General features: G+C 40.7%; 2 protein-coding genes across 2 annotated transcripts; both read right to left on the reverse strand.

Moving 5' to 3' along the window:
- Positions 1 to 12603: 12603 nt before the first annotated feature.
- Positions 12604 to 16320, reverse strand: ngb (neuroglobin). Its single transcript, XM_041854288.1, has 5 exons — positions 16076 to 16320; positions 15739 to 15972; positions 14951 to 15059; positions 14638 to 14757; positions 12604 to 13693 (listed from the first exon to the last, which is right to left on the reverse strand). The coding sequence occupies exons 2-5, from the start codon at positions 15834 to 15836 to the stop codon at positions 13541 to 13543; spliced, it is 480 nt and encodes a 159-aa protein (XP_041710222.1). The 5' UTR covers positions 15837 to 15972; positions 16076 to 16320; the 3' UTR covers positions 12604 to 13540.
- A 4532-nt stretch (positions 16321 to 20852) lies between these two features.
- fam161b (FAM161 centrosomal protein B) lies at positions 20853 to 24368 on the reverse strand. Its single transcript, XM_041854290.1, has 9 exons — positions 24244 to 24368; positions 23523 to 23814; positions 22914 to 23416; positions 22454 to 22791; positions 22234 to 22355; positions 21959 to 22126; positions 21752 to 21851; positions 21437 to 21609; positions 20853 to 21170 (listed from the first exon to the last, which is right to left on the reverse strand). The coding sequence occupies exons 2-9, from the start codon at positions 23801 to 23803 to the stop codon at positions 21128 to 21130; spliced, it is 1728 nt and encodes a 575-aa protein (XP_041710224.1). The 5' UTR covers positions 23804 to 23814; positions 24244 to 24368; the 3' UTR covers positions 20853 to 21127.
- Between the last annotated feature and the right edge of the window lie 214 nt (positions 24369 to 24582).

Here is a 24582-nt window from a genome sequence, read left to right on the forward strand (position 1 = left end):
CGTCCTGGTCCCTTTGCAGAAAAACAGCCCCAAAGCATGATGTTTCCACCCCCATGCTTCACAGTAGGTATGGTGTTCTTTGGATGCAACTCAGCATTCTTTGTCCTCCAAACACGACGAGTTGAGTTTTTACCAAAAAGTTCTATTTTGTTTCATCTGACCATATGACATTCTCCCAATCCTCTTCTGGATCATCCAAATGCACTCTAGCAAACTTCAGACGGGCCTGGACATGTACTGGCTTAAGCAGGGGGACACATCTTTCACTGCAGGATTTGAGTCCCTGGCGGCGTAGTGTGTTACTGATGGTAGGCTTTGTTACTTTGGTCCCAGCTCTCTGCAGGTCATTCACTAGGTCCCCCCGTGTGGTTCTGGGATTTTGTGATCATTTTGACCCCACGGGGTGAGATCTTGCGTGGAGCCCCAGATCGAGGGAGATTATCAGTGGTCTTGTATGTCTTCCATTTCCTAATAATTGCTCCCACAGTTGATTTCTTCAAACCAAGCTGCTTACCTATTGCAGATTCAGTCTTCCCAGCCTGGTGCAGGTCTACAATTTTGTTTCTGGTGTCCTTTGACAGCTCTTTGGTCTTGGCCATAGTGGAGTTTGGAGTGTGACTGTTTGAGGTTGTGGACAGGTGTCTTTTATACTGATAACAAGTTCAAACAGGTGCCATTAATACAGGTAACGAGTGGAGGACAGAGGAGCCTCTTAAAGAAGAAGTTACAGGTCTGTGAGAGCCATAAATCTTGCTTGTTTGTAGGTGACCAAATACTTATTTTCCACCATAATTTGCAAATAAATTCATTAAAAATCCTACAATGTGATTTTCTGGATTTTCTTTTCTCAATTTGTCTGTCATAGTTGACGTGTACCTATGATGAAAATTACAGGCCTCTCTCATCTTTTTAAGTGGGAGAACATGCACAATTGGTGGCTGACTAAATACTTTTTTCCCCCACTGTAATTGCAAAAGCATTTTCTAATGATCAATTAGCTTTTTAAAATGATAAACTTGGATTAGCAAACATAAGGTGCCATTGGAACACAGGACTGATGGTTGCTGATAATGGGCCTCTGTATGCCTATGTAGATATTACATAAAAAATCAGCAGTTTCTAGCTATAATAGCCATTTACAACATTAACAATGTCTACACTGTATTTCTGATCAATTTGATGTTATTTTAATGGGCAAAAAATTTGCTTTTCTTTCGAAAACAAGGATATTTCTAAGTGACCCCAAGCTTTTGAACGGTAGTGTATGTGCCATACTAAACATTTGTGCATCTAAAAAAATATTTTACACATATTTTCTAAATCACCAGTTTTGCCAAAATGCATTTGCCAGCCTGTTGCTGCTGAATCAAGGTCATGTGGGGAATGAGTTCCACTGTGGTTCTCTGCTGATGAAATTTGCTCCCTAATGACCATGAATTTGCCTGGCCAGAGAGTTTAATATGACAGACAGAGCCCCAGTCAGAGCTGCAGAGATGGGGTTAATGCATGCAGGGGCTCACCTCCCTGATTGCCCATTGTTTGGAGCAGTGCTGCATACAAACTAGCCCTGGGACAAGCATCTGTGCATACTGGAGACCTCATCGGTCCCGTAAGCTTCATGTTGGGATTGTAGGTCGAATGGGGGCAATTAATTGCATGAGGCAGCCTGTCGCCAGAGCAGGGTAGAGGAGGAGGGGAGATGAGACTCCAATGCCAGCGAATAACATCGCTCTTAGTGCTGTTTAGAACTGTGCATCAGCCTCCCTAAGATCTACGCTATCAATTATAATTAATTTACAGACTTTAATATGGGGAAGATAAAACCTATTATTCCGATTAATATATTTAAGCTTTTATGTGGGATAAATTGAGAATTTAGTATTTTATTGGAATCCCCATTAGCTACTGCTAAAGCAGCAGCTACTCTTCCTGGGGTCCACACAAAACATAGAACATTACATAATAAATCATATTAATAAACAATTACAGCACAAGGACATCACATCCTGGTACAGCAACTCCACCGCCGCTGACCGCAAGGCACTACAGAGGGTAGTACGCTCAGCCGAACATACCATTGGGTGCACACTGCCTGCCCTCCAGGACACCTACAACACCATGTGTCGCAGGAAGGCCAAGAAGAACATCAAGGACCTCAGCCACCCAAGCCACAGCAGGAAGGCCAAGAAGATCATCAAGGACCTCAGCCACCCGAGCCACGGCCTGTTCACCCTGCTTCCATCACTCAGACATGGGCAGTACAGGAGCATCATGGCTTAAACTGACAGACTGGCCAATAGCGTTTACACCCAGACCATCAGGCTGCTGAATAGCCACCACTAATCAGCTACCTTCTCCCCTTGTCCCGCTCCTGCCCTCCCGGACATCCATACATTTTTGGTTAAGATGGAGAAGTGAACAATATCATTTGTAAAGTTGTTGACAAGTTTAATAGGCTATTTACCATATTGCAAAAGTGATATTGAATTGTGCTTGGATAGATCCAGAGTCTGGCTTTAATTCCAGTTTTTCTCAAATGAATAATTGATATGTTGAATTCACATCTCCATTTCACCCAAAAACCTAAGTTAAAGAATAGGACTAAATCAAATCAAACTTTAAATGCACTTAAAATACAGTTTGATTTGATTTAATCCTATTCTATATGTATTAATAACTTGTATATTCCATTTGAAATCAACCAAAGCTGGAAATCCTAGGCCTATGTTCTGTCTATGTTTAGTTGAATCCTGGGCTGAATTTAAACAATAGCTGTTGATGACTTCCCAAAATGGTATATACTGTAGGCCTAAATGGCATCATTGATGATGCTGTATATGATTGATAAAGTATGGTTACATTAAAATCAGATCTAATAATAATATCAGAGGATTAGAAATAAAGACCTTAAAAACAAAGGTGGCATTGTACGCTGATGATTCATGTTTTTTTTTAAATCCACAACTAGAATCCCTCCACAGCCTCATAGAGGATCTAGATACATTTTCTAACCTCTCTGGATTACAACCAAATTATGACAAATGTACTATATTACGTATTGGATCACTAAAAAATACAATTTTTACATTACCATGTAGTTTACCAATAAAATGGTCTGATGGTGATGTGGATATACTCGGAATACATATCCCAAAGGAAATAAATGATCTCACTTCAATAAATTTTAATAGAAAATTAGCAAAAATAGATAAGATCTTACTACCATGGAAAGGAAAATACCTGTCAATTTGTGGAAAAATCACCCTGATTAACTCATTAGTATTATCACAGTTTACCTATTTGCTTATGGTCTTGCCTACGCCTAGCGAACAGTTTTTTAAATTATATGAGAAAAAAATATTCAATTTTATTTGGAGCGGCAAGCCAGACAAAATTAAAAGAGCATATTTATATAATGAATATGAATTCGGAGGACAGAAATTATTAAATATTAAAGCATTAGACCTATCACTAAAAGCTTCAGTCTTACAAAAGTTATACTTAAATCCGAACTGGTTCTCAAGCAAATTAGTAAGATTGTCTCACCCAATGTTCAAGAAAGGCCTTTTTCCCTTTATTCAGATTACAACCTCACACTTTCAGTTATTTGAAAAGGAAATAATCTCCCAAATGTCACTATTTCTAAAACAAGCCATAGAAAGTTGGTTGCAATTTCAATTTAATCCTCCAGAAACGACAGAACAAATAATGCAACAAATATTGTGGTTAAATTCAAATATACTAATTGACAAAAAACCTTTATTTTTTGACAGAATGTTTAAAAAAGGTATAATCTTTGTAAATGATATCATCGGTAGGACTGGTGGAGTTATGACGCACATGCAGCTAACAAAAACATATGGAAATGTCTGCTCTACCCAAAATTACAACCAAATAATGGCAGCATTACCGCAAAAATGGAAGAGGAAAGTGGAAGGGGGAGAAAGTAAGGAACTTGTCTGTCGGCCTTGCATTAAAGAACATAATTGGTTAAGGAAAACTGTGATAAATAAAAAAATATATCAGTTTCACTTAAGGACCAAAGGATTGACAGCCGTCCCATATAGATTGCAAAATAGTTGGGAAGAGATCTTTGATGTACCGATCCCATGGCATAGTGTTTATGAACTGACACGCAAAACGACACCGGATTCAAAAATTAGAATCTTTCAATTTAAATTACTATATAAAATCCTTGCTACCAATAGAATGTTATTTATATGGGGGATACAATCTTCCCAGCTCTGCAGATTTTGCTGTGAAGAGACGGAATCATTGGACCATTTGTTTTGGTTCTGTCCATTTGTAGCTTGTTTTTGGACACTGGTCCAGGAATGGCTAAAGGATTGCAATATTTACCTGGAACTAACCTTGCAGATAGCATTACTGGGTGATCTGAAAAGTCATAGTCAATCAATCAATAATATAATAATACTTTTAGCAAAGCTGTTTATTTTTAACTCTCAATCTGTAGAAGCAATGAGAATAGAAAGGTTCAGAATTATTGTAAAACATCACAGCACGGTTGAAATATATATGGCAAATAGAAATCCGATATGGATGGTGTTAAGAGATAGATGGGAGGTATTGAATAGAGTTGAAGGATGGGACTAATAACAAATAACAACAAATAATAACAAAGATAGCTAATAATGTAAAGCATACTGTGTCCATAATAAGTATATAGGCTGTATGTTGGGAGCTTTTGGGAAAGAGCACAGTTAGAAAGATATGGCATATAGAAGCAAACCGGATGGACATCATGAAAACGATCGGAGAGGTTGAGAGTAGAAGTAGTTCAGGAGCAAAAAAGTAATAAATAATAATAATAATAATAATGATATATATGTATGTATGTATATGTATATATATATGTATATATATAATAGAATTATTGTAAAATTAACTGTGTCCATAAGGTGTAGATAGTAAGTATAGACCGGAAGTAGAGACCTGGGCATTGTTGTTCACTAATTTACTCCAAGTAGGGAAAGGATGGTGGGGTTGAAAAGTAATAAAGGGGAGTATATATATAAAAAAAAAAAAAAAAAAAAAAAATGGGGGATTGGAAGTGATGCAGACAATTACATTGATAGAAGATACAATCTATCTGCAATATTAAGCTGATCCATTTCCCAAAAAAAAAAAAAAAAAAAAAGTATGGTTACATTGAATTTGCTCTGTTGGACTTACCTTTTGGAATGACTTCTATAGCAACAGCGAATCTATTAAGTGGAGATTTCTTAACAATTGTTCTCAAGATAGCACATTGGTAATAGTCATTGACAAAGTTCAAAGCTAAGCAGGGCTGGGCTTGGTTAAAACCCTGGATGGAAGACTGAAGAGATAGCTGTAGATAGATCAACTCTCCAGTAGGAGGTGCTGCCCAGCCTGTAGTTTCTTTCTTGTATTGGATATTACATTGAAGATCTGATGTTGTTTCAAAGGTACAAATTCATGATTTTTTGCAAAATGTCAATGTTGAAAATTGGTTACCATGATGACATAATCCTTTGAGAGAGAGAGAGAAAAAAAATATATGCCAGACATTTTTCCCTGTCACCACAGGCAACTGCTTGAAGCATGCTTCTTAGCGGAAAGTGAATTCCTTTGGGTGTGTGGCACAGAGCTTTTTCCCTCTCATCTCCAGATGCTCAGAATAGAATATTGTCATTCCCCCTCGGCTTCTGCTGCCTCCTTATTACCACATACAAATTCAGCTTAATCAGTTGCTGTTGTTTTATATTTACATATCTTTAGTTCAGAAATGGTATGTAATGAAAGTATAAGTTGTAGCTGTCATTTCGCTCTCACTTTTTATTCCACCCCCAGATTGCATACGTTTACACAAGACTTGTAGAAGCAGGCTATAGTTGTGAGTGGCTATAGTTGATCATTGTGTTCCAGGCCAGCCAGGGCTTTAAAGGCCAGAGAGGGGGGACAGTGTCTTGCTCTCAGATCTTGGAGGAGATCGATGTGAGATCCAGTGTGGAGCTGTGAAGGTCTTGGCAGGCAGCGTGTCACAAAAGGTTGAGCTCATTAGAGGAACGTTGTCGGCATGAAATGCCACTGTCTCCATATCTGTCTCCATCTCTCAGAAAAGGTGTCAAGATCTGTTATCTAATGCAGGAGAGCAGGGCCATTAGAAGGTGGCTTCTTCTATGTTACCATGGCTTCATACTTCAATTAGAATGTAACCTTTCTAATGTTTAGACTGCAAGCCAGTCGAGAGAGAGAGAGACTACCTTACTTGAATGATGTTCTGTATCCCTGCCTGTACTTTTTAGTGGCGCAGTCTGTACCAACATAGAGGAAAATATAGCAAACACTCTATGCCAATTGAGACACCTCAAGTTAACTGGGAAGTCAGGTGTAAACTCTGTAAGATTTCAACTGAAAATCTTCACCTGTTTATGATATGTTAACACTGTCATAAAACTGTCACGAAAGAGCACAGACAGAGAAGTGCTTCTCCTCTTGTTGCTAAGGCAATGGTGGTTGCCGTGCTGCAGTGGTGGAGCTGAGGCAAAGCGAGCTGGCAGACTCATCAGTGCTCAGCTGCCTCCAGGCTGGATGATCTTAGAGTGCTAACCTGATTAGCCCCAGTCTGCTAGCCCCCTCCACCTCCCTACAGCCCCGCTCTCCTCTATATCATACATCAGCCACCCTGCCCCGCTTGCCAGCCAGCTCCACTGAAGAGTGTCTGCCTGCCTCCAAAAACAAATACCTCTCTGGACCCTTGCTTAGTAGTTTCCATGACAACATCCAATCCCCCTTCATTCCAAAACACATTCAGACTTTCTAAAAAATAATGTGTGTCTGTTGTCTTTTCTCACAGGCTTGTCTCCCCCGGAAAGCCTCAGGACTGATCCCCCAGCAGCCATCATGTATGGCACATTATCTTCAGTTGGCCTCATGGGACAACATTTGATTACTCTGCAGTACAGATAGTTTCAAGTTTGAAGTTGTATTAGTCATGTGTACGGGATACACATGGTATACAACATCCAACGAAATGCATACTTGCAGGTTCCTTCTCAACAATGCAACAATAATAAGAAATCATAAAAGATAACCCACTGGGTACAGACGTCAGTTCAATGTCTAATTTTAATTTACATTTGGTTGAATTGTCAACTAACGTGAATTCAACAAAACATTTCACCATGTCATTGGATTTAGGTTAAAGGTTGTGTGAAAAAAAGACAATTCCCTTATGTTGATGACCTTTTGCGAATCCAATCAGTTTTCCATGTTGATTCAACATCATCACATTGATTTTTGGGGTTGAAATGACATGGAACAACGATGATTCAACCAGTTTTTGCCCATTGGGAAGAATACGAGCATGAAGTAAATGGCTCAGTAGAATAGAATAAACATTTTATCATGAGTATAATACAGGAAGGCACAATGTATAGTCCAATATTTACACGTGTTTTTGGGAAGGGAGGATTGAGGGCAAGTGTTTGAATTGTGCAGTATTTCGCATAATAAGAGTCTGGTAGCTGCAGTTGTGATGTGTGTGTGTGCATGTGTGTGTGGGGGTGGGTGTGGGTGTGAGAGTGTGCATGCATGCGTCACCCGTGACCTGGCTCCATCCATGTCTGAGGACGTCGGGAGATGATGTGGAAACTGGACACTAGGGGCAACAGTGAGCATTCAAGTAGGTTTCGGTTTTCCTTCAGCATTGTGGATGGGGATGGTGGATGGGCGTAAGCATCTGCCTCAGGTTGCAAGTTTGAATCCAGCGATAGAAAGTTGTTTATAATTTTTTTGTTTTAAGCCTATCACAAACCTTAACCCTTACCTTAACCATTCAGAGTTAATGCCTAACCTTAAGAATTTGGAGTTAATGCCTGAATTTAACCCTAACCTTAAAAATGTGGAGTTAATGCCTAAACGTAACCTTAAACACTTCGAAATTTTACAATTGGAACAACTCTGAAATTTGACGTTTGAGAAACAAGGATGAACATCTAATTCTGACGTGAGACTGTGAGAGCTAGTAGGCGTGCTAAGGTGCGGAGAATCAGAGCAGGTGGTCAGTTCAGTTCAAGTGTTCAGAAGTCTGATGGCTTGTAGATAGAAAATCCCATAGCAGGCTGTGATGCAACTGGTCAGGATGCTCTCGATGGTGCAGCGGTAGTATTTGGAGAGGACCCGGGTTGGCATGGCAAATTTATTCAGCAGCCTTAGGGAGTAGAAACCGTTACACCCTCTTGACAAGAGTGGTGGTGTTGTTGGTCCATGTCAAGTCCTCGGTGATGTGGACACAGAGGAACTTAAAAGTGCTGACTCTACTGCAGTCCCATTGATGTGCATCACCTCAGTGCTGCTGTATCCACCTTTCTCCTTTGCTTTATCCACCTTTCTCGTCTCTATATCCCTACATATGCCAACAACCAGGTTATACAGCTGCGGCCTCACTAGAACTTTATACCTGACCTGTAGAGTGGTGGTATAGTGGAGGTGACTGTGCCATAGCAATCCTCAGGACAGCAGATCCATGTTATGTGTTAAACTAATAGAGGCCACACCACACCACTGCTTTTCTCAGCCCAATCCCCTGAACTCACACACCAGCCTCAGTGTTACTCTGTGGGTCACAGTAGGACAGCCAGTGACTTACTAGCATCAATAAACCAACATTTCAGACAGAGGGGAATATGGAGAGCACTGCAGAGAGACAGATTTGGGACATGTCAGTTACTGCTTTAACACCAGAGCAGACAGCCAGCCCATGGACGTGACTTTTACAATGATGCAAGCAAATTAAATATGTGAATGCTTTGTAGGATAGATTAACCCAATGTGTTGAATGGAATTCAGGCAATCTGAGACATAACAATTTAGCCCCCATCTCTCTGTCTCTCTCTGTTTCTCTTTCTCTCTTCTTTCTCCCACACACACATACGCACACACACACACAAAGCTTTAGAGCTTATCTTAATACTTACAAAATAGAGCTGTCTGCATTTTAAGATCAAGAAAGTACATTAGCCGTGTAGCAGCTAAAGTTCTTGGATTCCTGGAGATGCGATGAATGTGACATTTGCATGATTAAGTAGGATGATATTCACTCAGCTCTCTGGTTTTCAGATGAAGTCCCTCCCGTCTCTATAGCCCCAGGGAAGGAGCCAGCCAGTACACTGATGTTACATAATCCCAAGGAATAGCCAAGCAGAGCGAGATCAATCGGGCATTGTGTGATTGATTACAAACCCTGAACTCAGCATTAGTACCATCACACTGAGACAAACAAACCATCGAAGTGGAAGAAAAACAATAAACATTGTCCTCTTTTTCAGTTGAATGTCCACAGAAGATCACCTTTATTTAGTCTTGATTGAGTTAGCACGCAACACATTACATAAGTGCAGGATGGGGTCCGTTTTACAAGCTGTTTGGTTGATAGAGTATGTATTTGCATTGTGTCACATGTTTTTGGTTATAAAGATAGTTATAGGTGAAATCATCGCTGTTCAATAGCAGCTGAGTTGATGAGGTAGACATGGAGACACTCATAAACAAAATATTATGTTATTTACATGTCCCAATGCAATCCACACAATCACATTAAACCGACCTACTCTCAGATCATTGAAAATAGAGACATTACCCACAACAATCTGCATAGTGCCATGTAACGATGTGTTAAACTCATAGGGCTGGTTTCCTAGACTCAGATGAAACTTATTCCTGGAATAAAAAGCACTTTCGATGTAGATTCTCCATTGATAATGTTTTTTGGTCCAGAAGAAGGGTTAATCTGGTAAGGGAAACACATTATGCTAGTTGGAAAGTCGGAGAGAGGAACCCTCTGATATAGAATAGCGCTGCAATGGCCTGAAAACAAAGCTCACAGGTAATTAGATCTCCTATTGAAATGGTAATGAAATGGTTCTGTATCCAATGCCAACAGTAACATTCCTAATAGGGATGACACATTTATAATATGGCAATTATACTGATTGAGGAGAAATTGCTCTCTTGATTGCAGCACAAGACTCTTGGGCAACCACATTGAGTGGTTGTTATATCTTAAGTCATGATACATGTACAAGGGAACATCATGTATTTTACATACACTGCCAGTCAAAAGTTTGACACACCTACTCATTCAAGGGTTTTTCTTTATTTTTTACTATTTTTTACGTTGTAGAATAATAGTGAAGACATCAAAACTATGAAATAACACACATTGAATCATGTAGTAACCAAAACAGTGTTAAACAAATCAAAATATATTTTATATTTGAGATTCTTCAAATAGCCACCCTTTGCCTTGATGACAGCTTTGCACACTCTTGGCATTCTCTCAAGCAGCTTCATGAGGTAGTTACCTGGAATGCATTTCAATTAACAGGTGTGCCTTCTTAAAAGTTAATTTGTGGGATTTCTTTCCTTCTTAATGTGTTTGAGCCAATCAGTTGTGTTGTGACAAGGTAGGGGGGGTATACAGAAGATAGCCCTATTTGGTAAAAGACCAAGTCCATATTATGGCCAGAACAGCTCAAGTAAACAAAGAGAAACGACAGTCCATCATTACTTTAAGACATGAAGGTCAGTCAATACGGAAAATTAAGAACTTTGAAAGTTTCTTCAAGTGCAGTCGCAAAAACCATCAAGTGCTATGATGAAACTGGCTCTCATGAGGACCGCCACAGGAATGGAAGACCCAGAGTTACCTCTGCTGCAGAGGATACGTTCATTAGAGTTACCAGCCTCAGAAATTGCAGCCCAAATAAATGCATCTCAACATCAACTGTTCAGAGGGCTGTGTGAATCAGGCCTTCATGGTCGAATTGCTGCAAAGAAACCACTACATCACTAAGAAGAAGAGACCTGCTTGGGCCAAGAAACACGAGCAATGGACATTAGACCAGTGGAAATTTGTCCTTTGGTCTGGAGTCCAAATTAGAGATTTTTGGTTCCAACCGCCATGTCTTTGTGAGACGTGGTGTGGGGGAATGGATGGTCTCTGCATGTGTAGTTCCCACCGTAAAGCATGGAGGAGGAGGTGTTATGGTGTAGGGGTGCTTTGCTGGTGACACTGTCTGTGATTTATTTAGAATTCAAGGCACACTTAACCAGCATGGCTACCACAGCATTCTGCATTGATATGCCTTCCCATCTGGTTTGGGCTTAGTGGATCTATCATTTGTTTTTCAACAGGACAATGACCCAACACACCTCCAGGCTGTGTAAGGGCTATTTGACCAAGAAGGAGAGTGATTGAGTGCTGCATCAGATGACCTGGCCTCCACAATCCCCCGACCTCAACCCAATTGAGATGGTTTGGGATGAGTCGGACGGCAGAGTGAAGGAAAAGCAGCCAACAAGTGCTCAGCATATGTGGGAACTCCTTCAAGACTGTTGGAAAACTATTCCAGGTGAAGCTGGTTGAGAGAATGCCAAGAGTGTGCAAAGCTGTCATCAAGGCAAAGGGTGGCAATTTGAAGAATCTCAAATATAAAATATATTTTGATTTGTTTAACACTTTTCTGGTTACTACATGATTCCATATGTGTTATTTCATAGTTTTGATGTCTTCACTATTATTCTACAATGTAGAAAATAGCAAAAATAAAGATAATCCCTTGAATGAGTAGGTGTGTCCAAACTTTTGACTGGTACTGTATATGTTGTGGGTAATGTAACATGTTTGGAAAAACTGTGTTCGCAATGGTATATAGTCAATCACATACATAAAACACTTGAAAATACAAAAATAAACTTTATAAAAGTAATCTCAAACTAAAGCAATATTCACCACATATCAGCAGCTTGGACATACAGTAGTGTAGTGTTATTATCAAATTCTTGACGTATTATAGCTAACTTGGCATTGTGACTTTCAATGTACTGTAGATAACAACTGATACACACTGTATAGAAACATATAGGTAAATGTGTTCTTAGCAGCAAAAAGGATGCACACATCTAACGATCATCTCTAACGATCATCTCTAACTACAGTAGCATCTCTTACTACCTCAGCAGGCTCAGGTAGGACGTAGTGAAACTTGTTTATTAATACATGTTTTAGGGTTGTCCACAGAAAGATGATTGTCTAATGGGTCCAAAAACCCAAAGTACTTCTGTATTTGTGGCTTGTTTATAACGTATCATCACAGTATTGATATAGATACAGTATGTGGTTCAACACCACTTCACATTTACAATTAGTGAAAACTGAATGAGCCTAAGCTAAGTCAAGCCCAAAGACACTTAAGCAAATAATCTACTGTTGAGTTCCATCAAACAGCTAGAACTCAAGATAGGAGAATAACAGTCTATTTTAGAGTGAGTAACAGTCAGTTGAAGTCTATTGAAATATGATAATACACATATGGCAACATGATATTTACAACCTCTACTGTCAGAGGAGAGGAGAGTGCCACATACACTCTTAGAAAAAAAGCTGCTATCTAGAACCAAAAAGGGTTGTTCAGCTGTCCCCATAGGAGAACCCTTTGAATAACTCATTTTGGTTAAAGGTAGAACCCTTTTTGGTTCCATGTAGAACCCTTTCCCCAGAGGGAACATGGAACCCAAAAGAGTTCTACCTCGAACCCAAAAGGGTTCTACCTGGAACTAAAAAGGGTTCTCCTATGGGGACAGCCACAGAACCCTTTTGGAACCCTTTTTTCTAAGAGTGTACACCTTTCAGACAAAGCTGCACACGGACGCCATTACAGTCATAGGGATCCCATAGAAAATATTTTGAATACATTAACAGTTCTTGTCATTTTCTATTGAGCATTGTCAAAAGTTTTTTGTTTGCTTAATAATATCAATGGCTTTAAGAATCATGTTAACCTCTAAGGGTTGTTACACCCCAGGTCATGAACACATACAAAGAAAGGAGTGTATTAGTATGTGCCATTATCAGAACCCTAGCCTAACTCAAAGGCATAGAGATAGAATCGTGATAATCACTCTAAACAATAATTTTGTACATACTTTTGTGATCAATGTTTCTTTATCATTGGTTTGATTTGGGAAAGGGCCCATATCATAGCTGCCCATTCCAGCTATAGTAATGATCACAGTAGAGGTAGTGATGCCAAGTAATATAGCCAGTGTTTGACAATTGTGTGACTCTTTAAGATACATCACGAAGAACCCCACAATCATTGTTATTATTTGAGTAGATATATCAAGTCAATTATTTACAAAGCAAATTCAGTCATTACATTAATTTAATCTTTCTCTAATTTGAGGAACTCAAACTGCAGACTTAGAGCACATCCAAAGCTGGTTGGCACATAACATCCCTACAATGTTATAGCAGCATTGCCTAGAAGCTGCAACATCCACAGCAAAAACAGTTAACTCTGTGAACATCAGGTGATTCAACCATTGTGTGTGGTGTCAAGTGTGATAACACCATTCGTTCACCCTACTGTGACCCTAGACTCACTGAGGAAATATACAGCAATCAAAACCTTCATGCTGTGAGCTATACAACCTTACTCCATAGCAACCATGAAGGTGATTAGACAGAAACTGATAGCAGACCCCAGCGTATGTTTCAGTCAGTCTTGTGTTCCCCGTTCTTGGCCCACCCTCTGCTCATGGCCGCCACTACGATGGAGTACATGTTGAGCCAGGCCTGACGCAGTGGGGCAGTGTACCCCTGACCCAGACTACACTGCAACATGTAGAGAAGGGACTCCCCCACCACCTGCAACATACACACGCACGCAGATATTATGAATATTGGCCTACATTTATAAATTGTTGCAAGTTTTGTTTCTTAAAAGTACACAGTAAAAAAATATGTTGATTTCAATGTACAGTTGTAAGGCAAACAGCTTCAATAGGATTGTGAGTTTGCTCAACAAAATGTTCACACACAAACTTTTTGTTGTGAGTTTGCTCAACAACATTTTTGTTGAGCAAACTCACAATCTTATTGCAGCTGGTTGTCTTACAATCAGGGTTGGGGTTAATTCCACTAATTCAATTCTAATTCAATTTCCTCTCCCTGTATATTCCATTTAATTCAATTCTAATTCCAGGTCAGTCTTTGAATTCAGAGATTACTCAATTCTTCTCAATTCTAATGTTAGGTAAATTCCAATAATTAAATTCCCAATTCAATATGATCCCCAACATTTCCACAAAGTCCAATTTGAATTAAATTCTCTCAGACTTTCAGGCTGATCAGGTCACTGTCCAGACAGCCTGGTTATACTTGAAATATAGAGATAGAACTTGAAATGATTTAAAACAAATCCTGTAGTAAATGTTTTATACAAAGTGCAATAATTCCAATAACTGGGAAATGTACAAATATTGAATTCCAATTCATTTCCAAAGATTAAATGTTTTTACAATTCCAATTCCAATTCCAATTCAAACAGTCCAAACAGTCTAATTCCAATTCAATTCCAATTCCATAACTTGAAGATTATTGAAATTTGAATTGAATTCAACATGAATTCTCCACTTCATGAGTTAATTAAAGAATTTTATTGGAATTTCAAATGAAATTGGAATTGACCCCAACTTACAATTGTACGTTAAATCAACATATTTTTTTTTTTACAGTGTAGTATAGTGTACAGTACACACAGTATGACAGCAGTGTATTACAGTGAGTGATCAGAGTGACAGTAGTCTTACAACGAAGGACTGGGTGTTAACCCCGACTGCCTGGTGCTTCTTCCCCAGGTTGAGCAGAAAATCCTCCAAGGAATGGAGGTCATCCAAGTGACTGACTGCTGCATCGATCACCAGCATTACCTGGACACATACGCACACACACACACATACACACACAATCATGTACGCACAAACACACACATACACACACACACACACACAAAGAAATGTGCACATTCACCAACATGCAGCAAGAGGTTATTGCCGTGGATTTGTTTCCAAGAATCAGCCATTTAGATGTCAGTTTTAACGGTGATGGGCTACACAGGATTACCTTTGTGACATGGTCCAGGAACTCAGGGCTGGAGAGGCAGTCTTGTGTGGGGCTACAGTTTGTGTTGTAGTGGAAGAGGTTGAGGAGTGCAGGCTCTAGTTCAAACAGTCTGCAAAGACATAAAACACAACTCATTACTATAGGTGCCGATAGATACATGTAGTCGTAAGTCACTCGAATGCCACAATAGGTACGATTTTATTGTCTGGTTAAAGAAAATAGGACAGTCAACAACAGTTCTTCTCTAGCGTCTGTTTTAGCAGCAGCTGTTTCAAAATAAAGAGTATTGCAGCCTGTCGCCAAGCAACAAGTCAAGCCTCCAGTCCCGGTATAGAGAGTGTGTGATGCAGTATCTATGTTGGTTAAGTGTATTTTTCTCTCTAAGTACACAAGTACTGTTTACTATGGCAACTACATTACTTACAGTATCTTTGCACTATACTGGCATATTTGCATTGTATACAACTGCAAATGTAGTCAATGGTTAGGTTTCAGTAAACTTTCTTACAAAAAAATGCTGCAGATATCAACAAACACTCTGTTTTGGTCCACAAACAGTAGAGGCTGATAGACTAATAACCATGAAATCTTCATAGAGGAACACATGCATAGTATAGTTATCAGTGTTTCCCTATGATTTTTTTCAGCAGAGGTAGCAGAGTTGAATATAGGGGAAACACTGGTTATAAAGTATAGTGTTGCATATCTGAATAGATAATACAGTATGACAAGCAATATTACTACTTCTCCTAACTCCTCAAATAAAACGCTTTAACTCATAACTGTACCTGGAGAACATGATGACTCCGTGTGGAACTTTGTTCTTGCCAAGACTCTCCCAGCTGCCTCGGATCAGCTCCTTGTCTTTCTCCGTCAGCTTCTCCATGCCCAGGGTCGGACTAGTTCTCGTTGTAGGATTACGCCAATCTCTTTGCAGGATCAGAGGAAAAGTCTCTGGTCTGGACAACCCATTACACTGTTGTAGACTCCGCTTGGGAAACCTTTGACGACCCACCTGGAAACTAAGTGTAAGTGCAAGAGCTAAGACATAACATAGTAAAACCAAAACAATAGAAAGAGGAATTCATGATAGTTGTACATGTGCAAAACTAGATCCCAGCATACCTTAGTTGTGAGACTCTTCTCTTTTCACACGCTCCCTGTCTGTACCAGGCTGTGGAGTCTGTGTGTGTTTGTGAGTCTGGAGAACTGCCTTGGCTGGCACTCTTGGCAGTTACTTGCTCTCCTGCTCACAGTGCATTCAGAGAGAGACAAGTCATCTGCCGTGCTTATCTGTCACACTGACTGCTGTCTCTCTCTCTCTCCCTCACTCTCTCTCTCTCCCGCTATGCTTTCTCTCCAGCGCTGTGGATCTGCTCACGCCACTGAAGAAGGAAAGGAGGGATCTCTCTCTTTCGCTCCTTTGAGGATGTGACGAGCTACAGCTCCTCCTACAGGTGAACCAAGGGCTGTCAAAAACATCAACCTCCCCCCAAATACACTGAACAAAAATATAAACGCAACATATAAAGTGTTGGTCGCATGTTTCATGAGCTGAAATAAAATATCCCAAAAATGTTCCATACGCACAAAAAGCTTATTTCTCTCAAGTTTTGTGCACAAATTTGTTTATATCCCTGTTAGTGAGCGTTTCTCCTTTGCCAAGATAATCCATCCACCTGATAGGTGTGGCATATCAAGAAGCTGATTAAACAGCATGATCATTACACAGGTGCACCTTGTGCTGGGGACAATAAAAGGCCACTCTAAAATGTGCAGTTTTGTCACACAACACAATGCCACAGATGTCTCAAGTTTTGAGGGAGCGTGCAATTGGCATGCTGACTGCAGGATCACGTGTATGGCGTTGTGTGGGCGAGCAGTTTGCTGATGTCAACGTTGTGAACAGAGTGCCCCATGGTGGCGGTGGGGTTATGGTATGGGCAGGCATAAGCTACGGACAATGAAAACAATTGCATTTTATCGATGGCAATTTGAATACACAGCGATACCGTGACGAGATCCTGAGGCCCACCTCATGTTTCAGCATGATAATGCACGGCCTCATGTCTCAAGGATCTGTACACAATTCCTGGAAGCTGAAAATGTCCAGGTTCTTCTATGGCTTGCATACTTACCAGACATGACACCCATTGAGCATGTTTGGGATGCTCTGGATCAACCTGTACGACAGTGTGTTCCAGTTCCCGCCAATATCCAGCAACTTCGCAAAGCCATTGAAGAGGAGTGGGACAACATTCCACAGGCCACAATCAACAGCCAGATCAACTCTATGCGAAGGAGATGTCGCGCTGCATTAGGCAAATTGTGGTCACACCAGATACTCACTAGATTTCTTATCCACGGCCCTACCTTTTTTATAAGGTATCTGTGACCAACAGATTCATATCTGTATACCCAGTCATGTGAAATCCATAGATTAAGGCCTAATTTCTTTCTTTCAATTGACTGATTTCCTTATATGAACTGTAACTCTGTAATATCTGTGAAATTGTTGCATGTTGCATTTATATTTTTGTTCAGTATAAATAAACCCATACACAGAGCACCTTGACTTGCACTGTCACCTAATATAAGGTCAGAGGTCAATGAACTAAAGGGAGATAAATAATCATATACATATTCAGACCCTTTGGGGCCCCAAATTTACCTTTTGGAGTTGCTCTTTAACCTTGCTATGAACCTTTCTACCGTCAGATTGTTTTATGCCCAAAAACTACATTGAATGAAACTGTGGAGTGCTTCAACCACAGACACTTGATTTGGAGAACAAAGCACTTTCATAATGAAATGTGTGGGAATTTTAATATTGTAGCTGAAGTAATAACAGACCTGAGGGCTCCACTTTTGTAAAATGGTACATGGTAATTGTTTAACTGCTTGGAGAGGTGTCTTCTCAGACACTTAGATGACTAAGTCTGGTGGCCAAATTTACAGCATGTCATTACCCCACATAAGAGATGGGTTTTTTCTCAACAATGTTATTGCCTGCTCTTTGTAAATGCTTGCTCACATTTTTCATTACATAGGTTTTTCCCATACATTTAAAGTAAGGATGCCATTGAACAGCATTTCCCTACTATTCTCTGGGTCAGAGAGGTGATAGTGTTGTATTCCTTGTGATCGTATGCTGTTATCCATGGCATTCTTTGTGTGTATAGTAACTGCTGTGTGGAATGCCATAGATGGTGCACAGCAGTCTCCTGCTGGACCACTGGAGGGTGTAAGCAGGGGAAACATGGTTTCCATGACAACCTCACTGGAGCCCTTGAACCTCTGACATGTGATGTTTGAGCTCTCATGGAGGTGACTGCATCTATCATTCAAGAGTCTCCTACCGATGTGAACCCCACAGCTGGTTTGATTGATCAGCTTTTATTGTTGGTCCACTTTAGAGTGAGCCCTGTTAGGGAAAAGACCATAAACTGAACACATCCAAACATTTTGAGGTGAGACTTAAACACATCATGTTTCTATGATGGTACCCCTTAAATGACCATCTGAGCTGGTCTCCATGGAGACAGCAAGGTATGGCTCTGGAATGGTGTTCTGCAGCCAGCTAGCTAGAGTGTGCAGGGATCCGCTATAATAATGGCTGAATGGTTTCTTTGAGTGTGTTTCAGCAGCCAACTCCAAAATGATATCCAGTTATGTACGGTGAGGGAAAAAAGTATTTGATCCCCTGCTTATTTTGTACGTTTGCCCACTGACAAAGAAATGATCAGTCTATAATTTTAATGGTAGGTTTATTTGAACAGTGAGAGACAGAATAACAACAACAAAAATCCAGAAAAACGCATGTCGAAAATGTTATAAATTGATTAGCATTTTAATGAGGGAAATAAGTATTTGACCCCCTTTCAATCAGAAAGATTTCTGGCTCCCAGGTGTCTTTTATACAGGTAACGAGCTGAGATTAGGAGCACACTCTTAAAGGGAGTGCTCCTAATCTCAGCTTGTTACCTGTATAAAAGACACCTGTCCACAGAAGCAATCAATCAATCCGATTCCAAACTCTCCACCATGACCAAGACCAAAGAGCACTCCAAGGATATCAGGGACAAGATTGTAGACCTACAAGGCTGGAATGGGCTACAAGACCATCGCCAAGCAGCTTGGTGAGAAGGTGACAACAGTTGGTGTGATTATTCGCAAATGGAAGAAACACAAAATAACTGTCAATCTCCCTCGGCCTGGGGCTCCATGCTCTCACCTCGTGGAGTTGCAATGATCATTAGAACGGTGAGGAATCAGCCCAGAACTACACGGGAGGATCTTGTCAATGATCTCAAGGCAGCTGGGACCATAGTCACCAAGAAAACAATTGGTAGCACACTACACCGTGAAGGACTGAAATCCTGCAGCGCCCGAAAGGTCCCCCTGCTCAAGAAAGCACATATACAGGCCCGTCTGAAGTTTGCCAATGAACATCTGAATGATTCAGAGGAGAACTGGGTGAAAGTGTTGTGGTCAGATGAGACCAAAATTGAGCTTTTTGGCATCAACTCAACTTGCCGTGTTTGGAGGAGGAGGAATGCTGCCTATGACCCCAAGAACACCATTCCCACCGTCAAACATGGAGGTGGAAACATTATGTTTTGGGGGTGTTTTTCTGCTAAGGGGACAGGACAACTTCACCGCATCAAAGGGACGATGGACAGGGCCATGTACCATCAAATCTTGGATGAGAACCTCCATCCCTCAGCCAGGGCATTGAAAATGGGTCATGGATGGGTATTCCAGCATGACAATGACCCAAAACACACGGCCAAGGCAACAAAGGAGTGGCTCAAGAAGAAGCACATTAAGGTCCTGGAGTGGCCTAGCCAGTCTCCAGACCTTAATCCCATAGAAAATCTGTGGAGGGAGCTGAAGGTTTGAGTTGCCAAACGTCAGGCTCGAAACCTTAATGACTTGGAGAAGATCTGCAAAGAGTGGGACAAAATCCCTCCTGAGATGTGTGCAAACCTGGTGGCCAACTACAAGAAACGTCTGACCTCTGTGATTGCCAACAAGGGTTTTGCCACCAAGTACTAAGTCATGTTTTGCAGAGGGGTCAAATACTTATTTCCCTCATTTATATGCAAATCATTTTATAACATTTTTGACATGCGTCTCTCACTGTTCAAATAAACCTACCATTAAAATTATAGACTGCTCATGTCTTTGTCAGTGGGCAAACCTACAAAATCAGCAGGGGATCAAATACTTTTTTCCCTCACTGTACATATTCAGATGTTTCCATCTGGTTAGCAAAATCCCATTCATTCTTGGCAGTAAGCTGCTTCAGCTCACAGTGGAGGCCAGTATAAAACCCAATTTGATGTGGGACTGGGCAGAGAGCAGTGCACTGACATGCCCTTTGTGATGGAAGATGAATGGCTAGGCCTATTTACTTAACTGGCACTGTATTTTCTGAAATAGCCAGATACTTTAACCAAAGCATCCGAGAAATTACAATTTCAGATGATTCCTGTCCTTATAGGACCTGTCCATTGACAAAATATTTATGGGCTTGCTCAAACAGTTTGACGAATGCAACTAGACTGCATGACAGATTTAATATGTACTACTGTACTGCAATATCCCTTAGACCACTGTCAGCCCTTTGATTCTCAGTGAGGGATATACTAACTAAACCAGGACCTTTCAGAATCTGTAGCATTGTAGGCCTATTTTTTGTTTTTAAAACACTTTTTTTCTGGTTACCAAGTAGTTCTCCTCTATAATGCCACGCTAAATTAATTTCATAAAACCAAATAAGCCTTTGATATTCAGTTTTAATAAGGTTTAAATATTATGCTGCCAAATTTTAATATTCCATAATCCCCTACCATTGTAAAATGTCAACATATAAAATTCTAAATTACATATAAACATATACAGTTCTATAAACCTTTATTCATTTTCTCACATTTGCTCCATTTAATATACATTTAAAAGCCAGAGGCCAGATGTCCCCATTTTAGAAATATCATAATTGATAACAAAACATGTCAGACAGTCAAAGACTGGGTCAACATAGTTAAACTAGACTACAATTATTTTACAACATAGTGCTCTTTGAAGCAGAATAGCTATTTGGAGTTCCATTACATGCCGGGTCTACCTTTTTGATCAATGCATTTATTCCACTCTGGTTTTCACGCTCTCTTCCTAAACCTCTTCAATTTTCTCCCCGACGTCTACGTTTCCATCCCTAAATCAGACGTCTGTTAGAAAATGTCTATATTGTAATTGCATCAAAGTTTTGCTTGACTCCAGTATTTGCCTTCTCTTCACTAAAGACTTTACGACAGAGTCTCAAAGTATTATGTAATGCAACATTGTATATATGACTATAACACATGGCGTCCTTGGATTACCAGCTGTAGTGGTATTCCTATTGGCATTACATATTGTATGAATAAAACTAATTGTTAGTTGGTAGACACTGCGACACACACTTGTTGTCATTGTAGGTACCTTTTCTCTATGTCACTCTCAACACTTTGGTCATCAACATCGTCATTGTCATCCAATATGAAGACTGGTGCCGTTCCAAACTCTTCTCCCTTTGTTTTGACAAACTGCTCATTCAAACCAGCTTCCCTCAGCTTGTCTCTGTATATACGCTCTGCGTCAGCCTTGGCGTTTTTCTAGAGCAATTCCATCAAAGGCCAGGGAATAGAGAAGGTGCACAATAGTAAATAATACAACAGTTAACAGTTTAAAAGCTCTTCTCAAGTGTTTGCAATTCCAGAAAATAAGTTTCCAGGTCAATGCAAGCCCATAGTTTACCTGTGACACCTGTTCAAACAGGTAAGGACGGACAGTGACTCTGGCCTTCATATCCTGTAGCTCCTTCTTATACTCTCTAGTCCTTTGTTGGTCAGCCTCCCTACATGTACAGAGCCACATAAACATTAAGTAAATAAATACAGAGCAACAACTCTTTAATCAGTCTGTTCTTTCCTGTTTTCATCTGAGGAATTTCCCAGTACTCACCGGTGCTGTTTCAGCTTCTCATGGTACACCTCTTTCAGGCTGCTATGAGGATCCATGACCTTGGCGCGGACAGCCACTGTCTTCTTCATGGCCTGAGACCTCATCCTATGTCTCCGCATCCACTCTGCACTCTCCTTCTCCTTGCTCTCTTTCTGCTCCACATACTTTCTGATGGACCATGGAGAGGACAGGACAGAGATTAGTACGAGTATTTCCTGTATCCTTACTTATTGAGACAGACACAGCTGATAATGAAGTTCACAGTTCCCTTTTACCTAATGGCCATACAGCGTTTCCTTGCTGCATCTGTGATATAGGTGGGAAGCGTATCTGTGGACAGTGATGTTAAGCCTCCAAAGGAATTGCTTCTCTTCAAAAAGGCACTGACTATGGGTTCCTTAGGACAAAAATAACACAAGGAAACAAAACGTTTCCAAAGACACAAAGAGCAATTTCATTTCAAGTTCTATTTGCAGAGTTCTACAGTAAGCTCACCTGTTCTTTTTCAGAGCTGCTTCTGCTTGGTCTTGAAGGCAGAGTTGATGTCCGCAGGTGGAAGGGCTGACACTTGGTAACATCTTTCCTCTCTGTCTTCCTCAGAGCTTCCCTCTGAAAGGCCTTGTGCAGCCTGTCAAAATCAGGGACCTGGGCGTTGGTCTTGGGCTGGAAGGTAGGCTTCTGATCCAGGAAGGCCAGGACCTCCTTCTTAGTTCGCTGGGTGGTGCGAGGCTCAGGGTTCTCAGTAAGAGTATGGTTCTCTATAGGTGCTGTGGACTTCCTCAAGGTCTCCTGGGCCCTCTGCTGGATGCGTACCTTCCTGCGCAACTCCTCCTCTACAGAGCATACAGAATTCAGTGAAAAAATAATAACATATTGAGAGGATTATAATACTTTTATTATACCATTTCCTGTGCCTAAGCAAGATCTCTGGAGATATTTTATTTAGGCAACACACCTTTTAAATGCTCAGAGACTGCATGGTCTTTGATTGCTTTAGGTATTGGTTTCCTGACATTGGTGGCCTTGGCTTTTTGAGACTGTGCCACCGTGCTTATCATTTGCATCAGCTTCTCTCTCTTCTTCTCATCTCTCTCCAGGAAGCTGAAGGGCTTCTGCATGGAGAGCAGGAAGTCCCTCCTCTGTTCACGGCCTTCCTTCCTCTCTTTCTGTCGCACCTGCGTCATCTCATCATAGAGGGGCAAAAACAAATGGCCAGGCACAGGAACAGCACGGAACTTCCTCTGACACTCCGCCTCCTCTTTCTCCTCTTTGCTTAGTTGGAGCGGCTCTGTTTCTGTTGGTCCTCGGTGCTGAAGCTGCTGTGAACCAGTTGTGCCAGAAGCCAGGGCTGCAGAGGATGTGACTGACCTCCCTGACTGTCTGAGCTGTTGGGATTTCCTAGAGGTAGACCTCCTACCTGAGGTCAGTTCAGACATGGAACTGGATTTCCTCGGTCCCCTACATTTGAGATTGTTTTATGTAACATAGAACAATAGGATATTTGAGACGTACAAAAAATATATATTGTGATAACTTATTTGCATCATTGGGTGACATGACATACCTGGCCTGAGAGCTGAAGAACTCGTCCAGTTGTCTGTCAGCACTAGACCTCCTGTCAAAGCCTGCTGACAGCATAGAGTTCTGCTGGATCCTTTTCTCAAGGCCCTCTCTCTGTCTCCTCTCTGTCTCCTGCAGCTGCTGCTTATGGGCCTCCTTCATCTCCTGCAGCTGGTGCTGGAGCAGCAGCTCTGAACTCAGGCCATCCTCCAGGAAAGCCTGCAGGTCAGCCATGTTCCTCTGCTCCTGCGTCCTAGCAGCAGTGTGTCCTCCTGAACCCGACATTCACCAAACATCTATGGAAAGAAGGAAAAGGGGGAAGACATTTTGAATTATATTCCAAAAACACCTCTTCCAAAAACACCTCCCACAGTGAGATAACCCCTTGTTTAGATCAGACATTTTTATTTCCACAGAACTGTCCCAAATTTTGTTAATGAATGATAATTAATATCATGAAAAGTTATGCAGAACTCCAGCAGCACATGATGTGAGCCTCCGCAAGGGTTGCCCTAGCAACCAAACTGCTTCTCCTAAACATTGTCAGAGAGGTCTTATTATATGTATATGTTAACATAGTAGGCTAGATGCTAAACTGTTTTAGGCCAGAACATTTGTATTGTTACACAATGAATAACTACAATCAATTATGAGATGAAAATAGAGGAATATTGCAAAATATAAAATATAACCTCATGCTCGTGCACTATAGAACTACAGCATACTTATTCCAGTGGAACATTGTTATCCATTTCTTCTTGCTTCACAACAATAACTGTCATATATCGACACCGTTACAATGTAATTTAACTTCGAATCGCTAGATGATGTTTCGCTACATGTTGTCAAAGCTAAGATATTTGACTCCACCCCCTGGAACCCTCTAATGTTTGATTGGCTGAAGTAAACGCTTGCGGTATCTCGATCTATACCTCAGTGATCTCGATTGGGCACTATCATGTTGACAAATTTGTAACACATTTTTTATTCAAGAAGTGCCTTGTACATTGTCTTCCTGAATAAAACGGAATTATGTTTTACTATCAATAGCACCAAAGTGCGGA

Source organism: Coregonus clupeaformis, chromosome 29 (genome assembly GCF_020615455.1).
Source record: "Coregonus clupeaformis isolate EN_2021a chromosome 29, ASM2061545v1, whole genome shotgun sequence".
NCBI classification, from domain to species: Eukaryota; Metazoa; Chordata; class Actinopteri; order Salmoniformes; family Salmonidae; genus Coregonus; species Coregonus clupeaformis.

Coding starts and splice junctions, on each gene's coding strand:
- fam161b (XM_041854290.1), bottom strand. CDS start 23,803: ATGTCGGGTTCAGGAGGACACACTGCTGCTAGGACGCAGGAGCAGAGG. Junction 22,356..22,453: donor GCAGCTCTGAAAAAGAACAG/GTGAGCTTACTG, acceptor TTTTGTCCTAAG/GAACCCATAGTCAGTGCCTT. Junction 22,127..22,233: donor AAACGCTGTATGGCCATTAG/GTAAAAGGGAAC, acceptor ATGGTCCATCAG/AAAGTATGTGGAGCAGAAAG.
- ngb (XM_041854288.1), bottom strand. CDS start 15,836: ATGGAGAAGCTGACGGAGAAAGACAAGGAGCTGATCCGAGGCAGCTGG. Junction 15,060..15,738: donor GGAGTCATCATGTTCTCCAG/GTACAGTTATGA, acceptor ATGTCTTTGCAG/ACTGTTTGAACTAGAGCCTG. Junction 14,758..14,950: donor TCCTGGACCATGTCACAAAG/GTAATCCTGTGT, acceptor GTATGTGTCCAG/GTAATGCTGGTGATCGATGC.